At 33.3% G+C, this 18,914-nt stretch overlaps 1 protein-coding gene across 1 annotated transcript in view; it reads left to right on the forward strand.

Moving 5' to 3' along the window:
- The window catches only part of LOC135212112 (uncharacterized), a 500,342-nt gene extending 483,227 nt beyond the window's left edge, over positions 1-17,115 (forward strand). Inside the window, exons 31-34 of the mRNA XM_064245510.1 lie at positions 2,714-2,952; positions 3,880-3,977; positions 7,945-8,024; positions 16,806-17,115. Of these exons, the coding sequence (XP_064101580.1) occupies positions 2,714-2,952; positions 3,880-3,977; positions 7,945-8,024; positions 16,806-16,877 (489 nt within the window). The 3' untranslated portion in view covers positions 16,878-17,115. The remainder of the gene's footprint in view (positions 1-2,713; positions 2,953-3,879; positions 3,978-7,944; positions 8,025-16,805) is intronic.
- The last annotated feature ends 1,799 nt before the right edge of the window (positions 17,116-18,914 follow it).

Below are 18,914 nucleotides of genomic sequence, written 5' to 3' on the forward strand. Positions count from 1 at the left end.
TCTCTCCCTCTCTCTCTCTCTCTCTCGTCTCTCTCTCTCTCTTAGCTCTCTCTCTCTCTATATATATATATATATATATATATATATATATATATATATATATATATATATATATATATATCATTTGTCCTCTTATGCCCCAAGCCAGAAGAAAACAAGAGTAAGACGAGAAGGACGGTAAATGTGTGAGACTGCCATCTTAAGTCATGGGAAAACCGAGGTGCGAATGAAGTCCCAAAGCCTTGAAGTACTAGAGGGGGAAGAGACATCGCTCCTATTTCGCGCTGGCTTAAAAAATCATTTCAGCCCCATGTCCTTCCGTGACCCTGGTCACATTAACCTAACCGAGTGGTTTTCAAAATTTTTGAGGTCATGGCCTACTTCTGATATCTCCAAATACCCATGGCATACTACTTCAGATTTGGAATAGGAATTGAAAAGTTAAAAATACAACATATAGTTCCTGAAACTGGAATTTGACCACATGTCGTTACCATAAATTCAAAATATAGATTTTCATAAATTCAATATACAAATATGCTCAGAATCTTTTCATGACCATTTTTATGATCTTGAAATTAACCAGTGAACAATTATTGGGATAGAATATGAAAAAGAGAATATATTCATTTCCATATTTTTACATATACTGTGTATTTATAATTATAGGTCCGGATAAAAGAAAATATACTTTTATTTTTATTTTTATATATTGTTTATTTAACTTTAAATTCTACATTTTTTTGTCCGTGGTTTGCCTGATAATCAGCCCATGGCCCACAGTTTGTAGACCACTGATCTAATCTAACCAAACTTCCCAAAGCAAATTCATCAGCTATAAATCATAAGCATATATATATATATAATATAATATATATATATATATATATATATATATATATATGCATGTGCAAACTAACCAACAAACAAAGCAGGTCTTGTCAATAAAAATAATAAATTTTTATATCTTTGAATAGCCAGTGTTTGCTGTAAATATATTTAAAATAAATGATGGAATGATCTTCAAAATCTTCCAATTGCAATTGTTTTTGTTATGTAAAACAACAGAAATAGTAATTTGTCATTGGCGGAAAAATACATTATTTAACCTTGACATCTGATATGCCAATGAGAGAGAGAAAGAGAGAGAGAGAGAGAGAGAGAGAGAGAGAGAGAGAGAGAGAGAGAGAGAGAGAGAGCATAAATGTATAAAGAAGGTATTAAATCTATAGAAAGGCATTCTATTGCCAGAATAAATTGCAGAATAATTAGATCAGAATTCATCGCTTCAAGGATGAAATCTAACATCGTTACGCTGACATGATTGATTTTACAATATCATCAATATGGTCAATAATTATATTTGCATTCATATGTATATTTTAAAAATTCCGTTCATTTTCTCGCAATCCAATTCATACTTTGTATGCTAGTATGTGCAACAAATATGATAAAAAGGGTGTTACAAAAACATTCAAGTATCACGCGTGATGATATGAAAATCTCAAGTTTGGAGGCTTCGAATCCTGTTTCAAAGACCCAGGAATATTCCATAACACCCTATCCCAGATTCCCAGGCGCGTTGTCTAACACTACAACGGCTAGTCGACTTAGATGGATCGCAACCAATGTGGCTAGCAATTTGATGCCAAAACCCTTGGTAAGATCCAGATGGGTAACACTGGGAACCGGCACCCCCCCCCCTCTCTCTCTCTCTCTCTCTCTCTCTCCCTCTCCGGGCTCCTACTCTCTCCTCTCTCTCTCTCTCTCTATATATATATATATATATATATATATATATATATATATAATAATATATATATATATGTATATAAAATTGTATATAAATTATATATATATTTATATATGATATATAGTATATATATCACCTTGGATAACCAGCTATCTTCTTGTCACCCCGTTCTGATGTGTGTTATATATATATATATATATATATATATATATATATATATATATATATATATATATTATATATAAACATATTAATATAAATCTAGTCAGTAGACTTATTAATATCTTTTTATGTGCCCTCGACAGAGAACTGTTGCTTTGTACGTGAGGATACAACATTTTGTTTTCATTATTTTTCTAACTCTACAGATGATACCTTTCCTATGGCTAGATTCAAGCATGGATGCAGTTAACATATAATTTTGTATGTTGTTAGGGAGAGAAATCGATTGAAAACAGTAATTTATTCATTTATTCATTATTAATAGTATTATATTCTGTAGTTAGGCTCAAACATGAAAGGTCACTAATTTTGTTCATATTAGATAACAATTCATATGCCAGTGATATATGTTTCGTTATGTCGGTAGATTGTTAATTGTCAGTTATGAAGTTATTTTTTTACACATTAATATCCTTATGCTTAGACAGCATAGAGGCTATAGCTCATATTTTATTTCAGGCGCTGGTGCACAAGGCCTTTTAGAAAACTATTGAGATGTCTATTATTCTATCTGTCCGCTCTCAGATCTTAGAAACTACTGAGGCTAGAGGGCAGCAAATTGGTATGTTGATTATCACCCCCAGTCGCCATACATACTAAATTGCAGCCCTCTAGTTTCTGTAGTTCCTGTTTTATTTAAGGTTGAACTTAGCCATAATCGTGCGTCTGGTAACGATAAACTGCTTCTCATCGTTGCTGGACCTCCAGATTTAATGTATGAATTTCCTTCTATTCCAGTACGACAACATGGGCTCGAGCACGTCAGTCGGTCGAGGGGGACACAAGAGGAAGGCCGCACCAGCTCCTCCTCCACCCAACGCCTCCTCCTCCTCCTCCACCTCCACTTCGGAGAACAAGCTGGGCGGCTTCTTCAACAGGGTGAGGAAGGACAAGGAAAAGGATGTAGACAGGGCGAGGATGAAGAAGACGAAGGAGAAGAAAGAAAACAAGGACAAAGAGAAGCCTGCAGGAAAGAGGTATTACACCAAGGTCGTGTGATAGAGTTTCTCTGTAGGAGATGAAATGGCACTCATGTCTGAGCTACCTTCTTTATTCAGTTTAATATTTTTTTCACTTATTATCTCTCCGTTGCTGTTCACTTGTTTTAATTTGCCTGTTGTTACTGTGTAGTTTTATATCGGGGGGGATTTGGGGGGCGAGATTTGGGGGTTGGGGGAGTTTCTTGGTATCTTAGTTAAGTTTACTGGAGAGGGGGAGCAGTTTGTTTTCATTTTGCAGCTTAATTAAATTACTTTCGTTTTGTAAACTTCTTAAATGCTTTTTTGTATTTAATTTCTCTCTAGTTTCTTAAATTTATAATGTAATTTTTCACTGTTTTAAAAATTATGTTTGCAGATTATATTTATATATATATATATATATATATATATATATATAATATATATATATGTGTGTGTGTGTATATTATATATATATATATATATATATATATAGATATATAATATCTATATATATATATATATATATATATATTCCTGTTATCTTCATATTCTGTACAAAATGTTCTTTTTAATCTTCCGATTATTTGGCATTTTATTAATTTTCTTTTGTTTCTAAAGCCAATTGAAATTTCAGTAAGCATTATACGCTATTGTACACTTATCTGTTGTCATTTTACTATGTAATTTATTTTCAGATTTCTGTAGTGATAAATAGGCACTGAAATCTGTTGTATATCGAGTTATTTATAAGGAAAATATCTTAGTTGCCCATTCACACTGAACTGTTAACAAATATATATATATATATATATATATATATATATATATATATATATATATATGTGTGTGTGTGTGTGTGGTGTGTGTGTATGTATGTCTTGATGGACAGCTTCTTAACTGCATGTACATACATTTAATCACTTAAGTAATATCATCTTACAGGTTCCAACTTTTTGGCGGAGCTAAAAAGGCAAACGAATCCAGTACTGCAGAAGGTGCTGAAGAGAATTCTCCTAAGAAGGACAAGAAGGACGACAAAGGTAATATAATATGAAGAGTTATTCTCTCTCTCTCTCTCTCTCTCTCTCTCTCTCTCTCTCTCTCTCTCTCTCTCTCAGTAACGTAGTGTCCAATTTCACCACGTCTGAAAATTTATATATTTTATTTTACAAGTCTGAGGAACTTATTCCCCAATAAATCAGAGTGAAAGTTTGAAAATAGTATATCTCCAATTTTATAGAATATCTCTCTCTCTCTCTCTCTCTCTCTCTCTCTCTCTCTCTCTCTCTCTCTACGAGTAACCTTATTAATTTTTTTTTTCTGAGCCTGGAGAACTCATCTTATAAAGTAGTGAGTTCAGACTTAAAAATAGTATACCTCCAGTTTTATAGACTCGCTCCTGAAGAGATAACCCTCTCAGTATTTTAATTGAGAATAGAGTTCATTATGCTCCCTGATGGATTCTTTTGAATCGGCAGCTCTAATCCGCCACTGGGAGGGGATAATTGCATTAGCTTTTCTTTTTCTCTTTTAAAATAATTTACGCGATTCAATATACGTAGAAAATCAATTGATGCTTATGTTGATGTTATGTGAGAAAATATGAAGTGAATGAATTCGATCCAGGAGGAAAGTTGAGTAAGTTAGTTTCTTAAAAAGGGATTATATTACCCATTTTTTTATATATCCGCGTCATGTTATCGACGAAAGGAAGAAGCTTTGACAGTTCAAAGAAAATGAACAATTTAAAGAAAACGGCAACAAGACGAGTGAGGAAGTCTACTCACTTTTCTTATGAGGAAAGAAAGACCGTGAGGAACTTGGAAAGTCTGGGTCCACACTGAAAAGGTGGAATGTTGTCAAAATACACATATAGACGTTTATTAAACTTTCATCTTAGTGTCAGATGTGGTTTGAGCTCGGTGTATAAAGGATCATCTTAGTGTCAGATGTGGTTTGAGCTCGGTGTATAAAGGATCATCTTAGTATCAGATGTGGTTTGAGCTCGGTGTATAAAGGAAGTAGAAGGGTAGTGACACTTATTTGCGTAAACTGTAGGAATTGATATGTAATTAATACGATAACCGCGCCCAGACTAATTGTATTCGTAGGCTGTAATTGATATAGTTGGATAAACAAATCCACTGTTATGCATGGGTACGTATATTTAAAAATAAATCTCTACAAAACTCCCAAAAATATTGAATTCAAATAAAATAATTATTTAAACATGTTTATTTGAAATTCAGTTTTAACTAATAAATCTCTACAGAGAGCTTTCGGGAGTCTGTTCGATTCTTGTTTTTAATTGAAAACGGGAATTGAATAGTTTTCCGAAAGCTCTCTGTAGAGATTTGTTTTTCAGTATGCGTACCCATACATAACGGGGTAATTGTTTCTCCATTTCAAGACTTGCTACTATAAGTAATTTTTGATTGAGATAGTTCTTATAAATCACTTGGATTTGGTTTATGAAATTTGATTTGATGAGATGCTTAAATTCTACTGGACCTCTTATATAGCCATCTGAAGACAAAACTGATTCGGTCATCAAGCAAAGGCCACAATATTAGTTATGATACCAAACGTAAAAATATCGCATTTCACCCATTGGTCAGTTGAGCCCGCAAAAGGCATTTTCCCTCGCTGGGCTGGTATTTTTGCACAAGGAATTAATATTGGTTATGTAATCATGTGGTATATCTCATCATCCCATATTTCTTTCTTTACATGGCAATCCCATACAAAGATATTTTTCACAGTGTATTCATGCGCATAATTTTTTGCTCTGTTTTGTGTCGGCGAAGGACTTTTAATTGGTTCGTGGGTGTTCTGTTAACTTTCTTATGTAGCTATATGCAGTCAGCTTAAACCTTGATCTCGTGAATGATAAGTATGTCCTTGAGTTTGTAAAGACCCTTTTTGTTGCAGTTGATTACAATGCTTATATTGTTTAAAAAGAATTTAGAAAAGTACTCAGCTCCCAGATTAATTTCAGAGATTTTTGAAGATTGCGTGTTGACTCACTGATGTTGTAATCTTATCGTAATGTATGGAAATGGAGAATGTATTCCTTTATGAAAACTAGATTTACCTGGTTGGTCTGACAATTTTAGCATAATCTGTCAGCGATTATGATCAGAACAGTGGCTTTGAACAATGTTAAACTGTACGATGTAAAGTGAAAGACTATGGACTTAATTATATAACTTTCATTCATTATTTCATAAGTTTTATTCGTGTGTTGTATTCATTCGTTTTACTAGTCCGTATATTTGAGATATTTTGATAAACCGGATGTAGTTATTATGGAAATTAATCACATCGGACATATTAGACATCCCACTGTGACCGAGTTTTTCAGTGTGTTTCATAAAGTTTGATTATCAAGCGTCTGTCTGCCATTAGACGTGAATTCCCTTATTGCATTATGAGTAACGTTGGTTATACTGTATTTTCAGTTTTTTAAGAAAACTGTTTTCTGTTTCTGGAATGGAATGTTAATCGAAAAGTGTTAGACACGAGCACTGCTACCTTCTCTTCTTGGTTTCTAACCACCAGTTGAAACTGATTCTGTGGTTATATCATGTTTTTTTTTTTGGATCAATACTTTAGAAGCGATTAATTTCTGTGATGTCTAGTAAAGGTCACATTCCACAGAGGACTTGTAATATTTCATTCAGTTTAATTCTTTTGAGTCGTACTTCTCGACCTTGACTGCATTCTCATTCCATTATACTGAGTCGAATATGAACTTTACTTAAATGGTTCTCCTTCTGCTGTTAAATTATGATTTTCTGTGTTTTTGCATCTGCTGTTACTTTATGAACGTCTGTGTTTTCCGTTCTGCTGTTATTTTATCAACTTCTGTGTTTTTCCTTCTTCTGTTACATTATGAACTTCTCTGTTTTTCCTTCTTCTGTTACATTATAAACTTCTGTGTTTTTCCTTCTGCTGTTGCATTATGATTTTCTGTGTTTTTCCTTCTTCAGTTACATTATGACCTGTGTTTTTCTTCTGCTGTTACAATATGATTGTCTGTGTTTTTCTTTTTGCTGTTACATTATGATTTTCTGTGCTTTTCCTTGCGCTGTTATATTATGAACTTCTGTGTTTTTCCTTCTTCTGTTACATCATGAACTTCAATATTCTCTTCTGCTGTTCAGTAACTTGAGATTAATGTGGCACATTTAGGGATGACTTCTTAATGGAGGTGCTGAACCAGTTTCGCTTGGAAAAGGTTAAGGTCGCAGCTTTTCAGGACGATGAATAATTTGATAGCACTGTCTTTGCTGAACTTTTTTGTTGTATCTTACAATTTTGCTGGAACACCTTTTATATGTTTTGTGTAAAGAAGGAATATATTAAAGTATTGTCGACATATCTACACTTAAAAATGATTAAAGCACTTAACGGTGACTCTCTCTCTCTCTCTCTCTCTCTCTCTCTCCTCTCTCATGACACTTTGTGCATCTTGCAAATTTACTGAAACTCTCTCTCTCTCTCTCTCTCTCTCTCGACATTTTGTGCATATTGCAAGTTTACTGTAACATTTTTGTTTTCAAAGAATGAATATATTAAGGTACTGTGACATACTGACACCTAAATGTGACGAGGAACCATCTCTCTCTCTCTCTCTCTCTCTCTCTCTCTCTCTCTCTCTCTCTCCTCAAAATATAAAATTAAACCTAATTAGAAATCCACTTTTTTTCGTAAACAGAAATAAAAATAATGAATCCTAATTAATCCAGAAAATCTCTCTCTCTCTCTCTCTCTCTCTCTCTCTCTCTCTCTCTCTCTCTCTCTCTCTCTCTCGCAAAATAGAAAAAAGATTCAAAAACAGTTTCATCGTATACGAGTGGCGAAAACAAATACTACTATAAAAAAGAAATGCTTCTGAATTCTCTCTCTCTCTCTCTCTCTCTCTCTCTCTCTCTCTGTGTGTGTGTGTGTGTGTGTGTGTACTATTTAATCCTCTGTTAATTAACTTCTTTTTTTCTTTCAAAGGCAAACGTCGTCTCTTCGGACGTGGGAAGGAGAATTTCTTAGGCCGCAGTCCAAATATATCCCACAAATCTGACCAACAGGTGAGTTTCTCTTCATTTGCCTTTTCATTTGTTTCTCGTTTGTACTACGTCTTTCTTTATCCTCTCATTTAGCGAGCGACAGGTGAGTCCATTTTCATTCACTTCCATTCAGTTTTCCTTTTCTTGTTTGTTTGCTAAACTAATAACAAGTGAGGTTTTTGTATGGCTTTGTCAATGATCATTTTTCATTACATACTTCATTATCTTATAATAGTTCATAGAATCGTGGGAAATTTTTTTTATTGAATCTTGGGAACATTTTTTATAGAATCGTGAGAACACTTTTTTTTATAAGATCGTGGGAACATTCCTTTTTTTTATATATATATAAAATCGTGGGAACATTTCTGTTTTATAGAATCGTGGGAACATTTTTTATAGAATCTTGCGAAATTTTTTTTATAGAATCGTGTGAACATTTTTTCAGAGAATCTTGGGAAACTTTTTTTTTTTTTTATAGAATCGTAGGAACATTTTTATAGAATCTTGATAAAAATATTTTACAGAAACGTAGGAACATTTTTTTTTTTTTTATAAAATCGTGGGATCATTTCGTTTTTTATAGAATCGTGGAAACATTTCTTGTTTAGAATCGTGGGAACATTTTTTTAATAGAATCTTTGGAAAAAAATGTTTATAGAATCGTGGGAACATTTTTATTATAGAATCGTGGGAACATGTTGTGGAAGGCACCTTCATACAGTTTTGTGACTGTGGCAGTGACTAGCATTTGTCTTCTGTCTATCCATATATATATATATATATATATATATATATATATATATATATATATATATATATATATATATAAATTGAGGTATATGAATAAGGATCTATCAAAAGACCTTTATTCGACTTTAGTATTTCTTTTTCTTATTTCACCTCGAACGTATTTCTTGGAGACGTTATTAAAAGTGACCAGTGAATGTATGTGTGCCCAATCTTAACATCTGACCTTTGAAAAGCACCGAAAAAAAAGAGAGGTAAAAGTTTGTTTAGGCAAGAAAAAGTCTAGGATATATAATACAGTTCTCTATTGACCCTCAGCTACGGAGAGGTGAATTGATGTTTTGAAGAGAACAGGATGGTTTATGTGTGTTAAATTGTCCGTATGAATCTCTCTCTCTCTCTCTCTTCTCTCTCTCTCTCTCTCTCTCTCTCTCTCTCTCTCTCTCTGCGGATTCATATTAGTTCATAATTTGTGAGCATACTTTAGGATGGAAATCTCTCTCTCTCTTCTCTCTCTCTCTCTCTCTCTCTGTGGATTCGTATAAGTTTATAATTTAGGAGTTAACTTTAGGATGGATCTCTCTCTCTCTCTCTCTCTCTCTCTGGATTCATATTTTATAAATCAGGAGTTAACTTGAGGATTGACATTATATTTTTTTAATAGTCTGAAAGAGTTTAGGGCCATCAGGACCCTGCAAACTTATTGTCATTCGTTGATAGCATTTGCTATTACACGCAAAGTTGCTTTAGTGAGTTTCAAGAAGGTACTTGACCTCATTTGCACTGATAATTATGACAGTAATAATTTACTTATTATGGAAAATTATTCTGTCACTTAATGTTTTAAGAGCCTTGATCACTTGATTGCTTTGGTTTTTTTTCCTGACGAGAAATTCACTGCCGTCATATAATTTCACTACCTATATATATATTATATATATTATATATATATATCTATATATATATATATATATATATACGTATATATACATATATATATATATATGTATATATTATATATATATATATTATATGATATATATATATATGTACGTATATATATATATATATGTGTGTGTGTGTGTGTGTGTGTGTGTGTGTGTTTTTCTCTAGGGTTAATAATAGCACAGCAGTTACTGCCAAATTTACGTATTAATGCTGAATCACAGATGAACCCCTTGTGTAGAAGACCTGCTACGTTAACTGCTTCACTTTTACTAACTTTGGCAACAAACCAGTCAATTTCTCTTTCTCCCATTCCCTTTAATCGGTGTCTCTCTCTTCTCCCCTTCTGCAATTTCCGTTCATCACGTTCTCTTTGAAACTGCTCTTCGTCCTTCTCGGTCCATTTTCACTCGCTTGTTGATCAGGAATAGACTTTTTGCAAAGCCTTCACGTGTTGACTTGGGGATTCACCTGACTTTCTCAGCTTGCTGACGGATTTCGTGGCTGTTCCTTAACTAAACGAAGTTAATCTACTTATATATATATATATATATATATATATATATATATATATATATATATATATATGTATGTGATATGTATATACATACAAACATTTTATATATATACATATATATACATGTATATGTATATACCCTTTAAGATAAAGTTGTTTGTTACATGTCCCAACCCCCATTGATATTTTTGGATCATAGGAAATACCATGAATCTATGCTAACCAACACACACATGCACTCACGCGTATAGAGACGTATAGCTCTCACATACGCGCACACACATACGCAGATATATATATATATATATATATATATATATATATATATATATATGTATAGATATATATATATATATATATATATATATATATATATATATATATATATCTATATATCTATATATATATATATATATATATATATATATATATATAATATACATATATATATATTATATATATATATATATATTGTTACGTATCGGGGCCTCATATAAACCGAATACGTAAACGGAAAATATTACATGGAAATACAAAGTAACTGGATTTTAACTTACCTTAAAAAGGGGGGGTTTGGTATTATTATTTTTAGAGAAAGAGGTCGCCAGGAAACTCAGCTAATTACTTTACATACATTTATTTACAAGAGGCCGTTGAATGGCCTGGGAACAATAAATGCAACTTGTCCCACGTGGACCAAATCTATCTCACAATAAGGAAAAGCTGGCCATAAACAGATGTGTAACAAGGCTGGTTTCCGAAAGGGAAAATTATGATCTTGTTTACTATAAGGAAAGCACTTGCAGGCGAGACAGGACACATGACTCAGCAAATCTGGAAAAAATTCCCAGATTAGACACAAAAGGAAAAAGGAAGACTTCTTGCACAAGTTACAGTTATTCAGTTTTATCTAACACATTGGGGGAAAAGGACTCTAGTGTTTAACTGAGGTATTCAATGAAGGCTTAATCTTTAACAAGTCACAATGGGAAGCACATGGCCCGATGAGGACAAAGGGCTTTTGATGTAAAAGTGATACAAGGGAAATTAGAAAATGAAATTAGCAAGAGTCGTCTTGGAATAAATGAGCTGGTTTGGAGTTTTACACTTTCTAGACGTACCTTAAAACCTTGAGGCTTGAACATGTGTCGTACTATGAAGATGGTCCCACCAGCGTTTGAACAAAGGGGTGACTTCTCGTCAGAGGAGGAGAAAAGGCGCGTCCGCCTCGCTGTAGTCTAGCTTCGACTGAGACATAGGCTGGGTTTCTTGGAAACGCGGGGATTTCACACAACCTTGGGCCTGACCGGAAATTCCTTTTCACCCGTCCTACCGCTTGTTTCTCTCCCAAAATCAGCAGATTTAGGAGAAAACATGGCTGCTCATTTAGAAATAAAATGAATTAAATACTGCTGGGAAGACGAGGTGATCAATATTTGTAACTATATATATAATATATATATATATATATATATATATAATATATATATATATATGTGTGTGTGTGTGTGTGTGTGTGTGTGTGTGTGTGTGTACTGGTAATCTTCTACACACGAAGATATATTATTCAGCTGGATTCCACATTGGCAAATGGAAGGTGTTTTGGTTGAATATGCCCAACATTTTCGTCCTCCAATGGGCCTCTTCTTGGAGCTTTTATTATGAGTTTTTGTTTTCAAAGTACATGAACAGTATATAGATATAAATATGTACAGTACACTATGTGCATAGGTAATACAAAAGCTTTACAAGTTACGACAATAGTTAACCTTTTGGCAGATGACTTACCAGTCTCTGGAATATAATGGTTAGGATAACTGAGCAAAGACAGAATGAGTTTGGTACGTACCTTTCAATCCCATTGTGACTTAATCAAAATAAATGACTGGTATACCTAGTAGTTGGTCGACTCAGTGCCAGTTTAGTCTCGCCGTTTTGCATCTGTGATATTAAACCAGTGGTTCCCAAACTTTTTCTGGTCATTACCCAATTTTCATACATGATACTTGTCCGTGGCCCACCGCCCACTGCCAAGCATGACCCATGTATGTATACAACCCATGGTTTCGTACATAATAGATATCCTCAGATTATGTCCCCCTGCATTCTGCTACATGGCCCCCCAGTTTGGGAACCACTGTGTTAAAACTCTACTTATAATCTTTGTAAATAATTAGATGCTTATAACAACGGATATTTCGAATTTGAAGATAGACTTATATGTGGTAAGACTGAGGATATTATTTCCCCAAAAAAACAATAACCCCTGGAAAAAAAATCAAAGCTTCATCTAGAATTCTGATCTGATCTCAATCTGTCCAAGTGCTGGCCAATAATAGTATGTGAAGAATTGGGTCATACCTGTACTTACGCTTGACTTGTCAGGTTTCTGTGTACACGTATAATCCATTGTGGCCTGCTCTTATTCAGGCAAATCGAGAAAATATTGACCTCATTGCTCTCGTGAGGAGAGTAGTACAGTGGTATTGTTTCCTTTTTGGAAAGTTATTCCAAAAGTTATGAATACTCATTTAAAAAAATATTACTTCGCGTGTTGCTTTATCTCCTCAGTAAATGCATGATAAGGAAATTGAATTTAAGCTAGTCAGGTTTAGGTAGATTTTAATCATAGTTCTTCATACTGAGGAGTTTGGGGTTTTGTTTTTATTGCTCTTACTCTTATTCATGTCCCTTGCTTGGTCTTGACTTCGAATATCTTTGGCGATTTCGAAAACAGAACTTCGATACTAGCAACATCATAGACCCATAATGGGAAAAAATAGGTGAAAACAGTCTCCATAGTTCACCTGGACTGCTTCAGCCCTACTTTTCATAAGATTAGAAAACGAGAGAACTGAATGATATAGATAAATAAATGCATCAATTAACTCAACATTTTCACCCCAAGCAAAAACACCTGAGCAGATTGCTTTCAAATTTCGATATATTTGGTCAGTAGACCTAGAGTGCAGCTAAATCTGGATATTCCCTTCTGCCTCACAGATTATAGGTTATTCGTACGTGAAGGAAAACCACAATAATTTTTTATGGAAACTAGAAACCTTGGTGAATTTTCCATAAGGCTACCTACGCCGGTATTTGAATTGCTACTTTTTTTTATCATAAGCATCATTATAACTTCTTGTTGATAACTTTCTCAACTGCAAATTCACCATAATACTTGACCTGCGCTTCGCACCTGAAAGGAGAAATTGCCTGTATTGATTTGTGGAAATTTTACTAACCTCATATAGAGTATTAACTAACATCTGTATCAAATCCTAAGGCTTGTAAAATATGGCCAGGGATGGAGTTTTAGTAGAAACTAAAAAACTTAACACTTTTTTCTTGCATGACTGATATTAAGTACACCTGTTTTTTTTTATTAACAGGAGAGGTTTACTAACTGTAGAGAGATCGTATTATTAACAACTGGAATAGCCGGGTTATGGTTGTTTAATTCATAAAAATGATTCCATTTTTATTCTTTTGTTATTAATGGTCTTCATGATACTTTTTCCACACTGTCTGCTTATCATGCTGGAGAGCTGGAGTATTTATTTTCAAAGTAAAAAAAATAAAAGAGGTTTCATTAGATAGCATTAGGTAGAAGCATCATTCCTACTTTTTGTCGTTTCTAAACCTTGTGCAGGAATAAGTAGTAGTGGACTGGCTTGGTGTTAAAAACTGCTTCCATGATTTAAAATTTTTTTTTATTTATTCATGAGTGATGAGAGACATCAGGATAGAAGTGATTTACATATTCCAAGTTTGTGGAATAGAAAATTAAGGCTCAAGAATGGAGTATGGCTTGCTAATGTTTCGAGGTATGACTAGCTAGTGATCGTAAGGAAAAACTGCAGAAACTGGTAGAACAGTTTTAAATTAAGTATGTATATGATATGAACTGTGAAATTCAGTGGTAGCAGGAATCCATTTATGAAGATACATGAGAATCAGAACGCTGGATCAATGGTAGTTAGTTTGGATCAAAGTGGTTGCAGGAGTAATTGAATATCAGTGGAGAAAAAGCTGAAATGTATGTAGTGATTTAAATGCTTTGTGTTGGTGAATGGAAATTAGAGAAAAAGGATGGAACCAACCGGTTGAAGTTGTTAACGTAATAAGTAGGGAGTAAAAAAGGTTGAGAGAATGACATATGTAGGTAAGTATGCAGAGATATGTTTGAAATAAAAAGGTTAATATATGTCAAAAAGATGGGTCATTGTTTTCTCAGGCAGTATGCTCACGTGGAGAGAACCGAGGAAGATAGGCTGGTGAAAAGCGGGTGTAGATAGAGTGGAAGAGGCTTTAGAACTTGAATCCTTTGATATCCAGGAAGTCAAGGGTGTGTGTGTGTGTGTATGTACGTGCATGTGTGTGCGCGTGCGCAAGGCCAGTAGCACAGGTGATGTACGTTCTGGTGATTTGGAAGTTCATGCGATACTGAAGAACAATGAAAGGATGATATGGTAGTGAATTCTTTTAGTAATATATATATATATATATATATATATATATATATATATATATATATATATATATATATATGAATAACTTGATCACGAAGTATCCACATAAAAGAGCATCAGTATTGCTCTCAAGTGTTAGGCTACGAACGTCGTGTGTCTCTTAATAGAGAAAAATCCATCGTAGCTTTGTGGATTTGTAAATATAGAGCCAGTTGATCCCGTTAATTAATCATAATTCATTTTCAAGATTTTATTTGCGGCTGTTCATCGGTGACTGTCTCCTTCCCTCCCCTTCCCTACCAATTTCCCCCCTTCTTTATAAACCCCCCTCCCCCCTTTCCCCCCTTGGTTTCTCCATTCCCCCTTCCGCGCGCAGTCATATGACAAAAAGTCCTATCCGTTTTAAATGTTATCCAGGCGGGCGTGAAATACACGCAGGAATTTAAAGCAGATACTGTTATTCATCTCTGTAGCGTTGGCACAGTTTCGTGACAAGTTGTGTATTTTGACTTTTAACTTTCATTAGATTACGCTAGCACGCCTCACCGTTTGTTTGAGTCTGACTTTCAGTAAATTACTGTTAAATAACAATACTATCATATTTCACTGTTTGCTTGATTTTAACTTTCATTAGATTTCAGTAACATATCGTACTGTTTGTTTAGTTTTAACTTTCATTAATTTCCATAACATCCCTCGCTGTTAGTTTGGTTTTAACTTTCATTAAAACATCCTTCACTTTGTTTGATTTTAACTTTCATTAATTTCAGTAACATCCCTCACTGTTTGTTTGATTTAAGCTTTTATTAATTTCAATATCATCCCTCAATGTTTGTTTGATTTTTACTTTCAATAATTTCAATTTCATCCCTCATGTTTGTTTTGTTTTTTAACTTTCATTACTTACAATAACATCCCTCACTGTTTGTTTGATTTTAACTTTCATTAATTTCAGTAATATCCCTCACTGTTTGTTTGATTTAAGCTTTTATTAATTTCAATATCATCCCTCAATGTTTGTTTGATTTTTACTTTCAATAATTTCAATTTCATCCCTCACTGTTTGTTTGTTTTTAACTTTCATTACTTACAATAACATCCCTCACTGTTTGTTTGATTTTAACTTTCATTAATTTCAGTAATATCCCTCACTGTTTGTTTGGTATAAACTTTCATTAATTTCAATGTCATCCTTCACTGTTTGTTTGGTTTTAACTTTCATTACTTACAATAACATCCCTCGCTGTTTGTTTGGTTTTAACTTTCATTAATTTCAATAACATCCATCACTGTTTATTTGGTTTTAACTTTCATTAATTTCAATAACATCCTAACATCCCTCACTGTTTGTTTGATTTTAACTTTCATTAAATTATCAACAAAATACCATACTGTTCGTTTGACTGTTAACTTTTGCTAAATTGAATTTAGAAATTTATAAGTAGTATGAAAGTCACTATATTTCATGTTAGTCATTAAGTATTCAGAACTAAAGGATATCTTAACCACTAAATACTATAGAAATAAGTATTTTGGATTTTATGCCTCATTATCATTAAATATTTTACAATCAATGTTATCTTAATCACTGAATGCTTTAAAAATGAGTATTTTGAATTTTATGTCTCTTTATTTAGTAAGTATTTAGAAAACTAAGGGTATTTTAACTATTTATTACTTTAGGAATAATTATATTTGATTTTGTGTCCCTTTAATAAGTAAGTATTTAGAACAAAGGGCATTTTAATTACTTAATACTTTAGAAATAAGTATATTGGGTTTTATGTCACTTAAGTGAGTATTTAGAAAACGAAGGGTGTTGTAACGACTTGGTACTTTAGAAATAAGTGTATTGGATTTTAACAACTTAGTAATTTAGAAATAAGTATATTGGATTTATGTCCCTTTAGTAAATAAGTATTTAGAAAACGAAGGGTATTTTAACCTTTCGAGTACTTTAGAAATAAGTATATTCGGTTTTGAGTCACTTTAGTCACCAAGTATTTAGAAAACGAAGGGTATTTTAAGCACAGACTACTTTAGAAGCATGGATAATTATTATAATTGTAGAACTAACCAATTAAATGATGACTCAGGCAATTTCCTCTCTGTTTACAGGCTGCAAGAATGACAGGCGGGTCGTTCGATCAAGACTCGATCGATCTGGACGATGAGGCCGAGTTTCTTTAGACGTGATTTGGATGGCTGACCGACATTCTCTCAGCTTCGCGATCTCCTCCATAGATGGCGCGCTGAATGCCGCCGTCCCGTGGCTGAGAGATGCTCGGCAATTGTTGAATTTATTTACTGTGTTGTTTGTTTATTTATTACTTTTTTTTTTCAAAAAAGATTTTTGTCATCTTGAAATAGTTACCACCTGTGTGCACAGAGAATATTCCGATGCGGATGTTTTTAATTATATATATATATATATATATATATATATATATATATAGATATATATATATATATATATATATATAATATATATGTGTGTGTATGTATGTATGTGTATATATATATATATATATATATATATATATATATATATATTATATATATGTATATATGTATATATATATATATATATATATATATATTATATATATTATATATTATGTATTATGTATATATATGTATATGTATATAATCACTTATTCTGCAATACCTAAATCTGGTATTTATCTCTGAAATTTTTTTTAAAGAATAACTGTACTTGAACCAATGCTGACAAACGTTGTAGTGGATAACTTTGTTTCTGTTAATTAAACTTAACATTGTTCTTCGTATTTAAAAATACCGTTAATGACAGAAACTGTACCTTCAATTTTGAAGAAACACGAATTAGTCTTATTAAGAAAGTGACATATATCAAGTTTTGCACTAACATTATTTGTGATGAACCGGTTCAGATGTCGCGAGTTCGAGCCTTCCTCAAGGCGATGAAAAATCACTGGCTCCGTATCATGATCAGTCGCTGCCGCAGTGTAGCGTCTGCGGTGGGAGGTTGAAACCAACATTCTTTGGAAGCTTGAATTTCAAGTCAGTGGCCCTTGTGGGCTTTTCCATATGAATATGTTTTTAAATCGGGTGGAAACCAAGAAATAATGTTTTTTAAGCACATATTCCCGGAGTCAGAATTGCTTGATTTTATGGATCCTGTAAAAATCCAGATTTGGGATTTTTTAAACTTGAATTGACTGTTCATGAAATTGTGTAAATCCCGATAGGATTATAAATCCCGATAGGAATATATTTTGTTGAGTAAAAGAAACACTTTCTCCAAAATCATGTTTTGCAGTGCCAATTTGGGCATTGACATAGTACCATGTGGGCATCCAGTGCTTTGTATCGTAATACCCCTTTTTTGAGATGCCCTGAAAGTGTGTAGATGCCCCTTGCCATTTAGTAGAGGGGCATAACTAGCTTTGTTGGGGCATTGGCCAGTATTACGTTGGGTATTGCCAGTATTCTGCGGAGCACTGTCTGCACTCGTGATGCCTTGGAACGGTAACGTTCAAGAAAGTTTCCGTCTGCTTAAGAACTCACATTTGTATATGTGAAGGAATTTGCCGACAAGGAAATAAGATTTATTTCATTGTAAATACCATCACTAATAGCCTCATCCTTAGGACATGACAGAATTATTTAATCATTTTTTGTCCATGCTTTATTCATTTCTTTATTTGACTGTTTATTCTAGGAATCCGCTACTGGAGAAACCTATGGAAACCAGTTAGTTTTGAAGGTAAAAAGATGTTTTATTTAACCATCCGAGAAGGATTGTCACTTAGATATCTAACTTTATTTTTTAGAGTAGGAATGAGTAAACCTAGTCTTAAGGTCCAGAACGTGTATCCCTTCTCGCTACACAATTGCCAGTGATCTAAATTCACGATATTTTATAACTCCTATTATAAGTAAAACTCCACAGTCCTCTTACAAGCGACGCCATGTAAATATGAACAGGTAACTCAAGTCCACTGTTTGAAGTGGTTTTCCATGTGAATATTAATGAATGGATGGGCGACAGTATAAGCAGTTCTTTCATTCATAATGAAGGAAACAGTATTATTATTATTATATCATAATATTGTTGTGGTTGTGAATGATTTTAATTTCTTCAGTCGTTGGTCTCTCATTACCGTTAGTTATGTACTAAAAATGCACGCTTAATGTACATAGTGCTGTTATATGTTTACTGAGAAATAATATATATATATATAT

This window comes from Macrobrachium nipponense, chromosome 19 (assembly GCF_015104395.2).
Source record: "Macrobrachium nipponense isolate FS-2020 chromosome 19, ASM1510439v2, whole genome shotgun sequence".
NCBI classification, from domain to species: Eukaryota; Metazoa; Arthropoda; class Malacostraca; order Decapoda; family Palaemonidae; genus Macrobrachium; species Macrobrachium nipponense.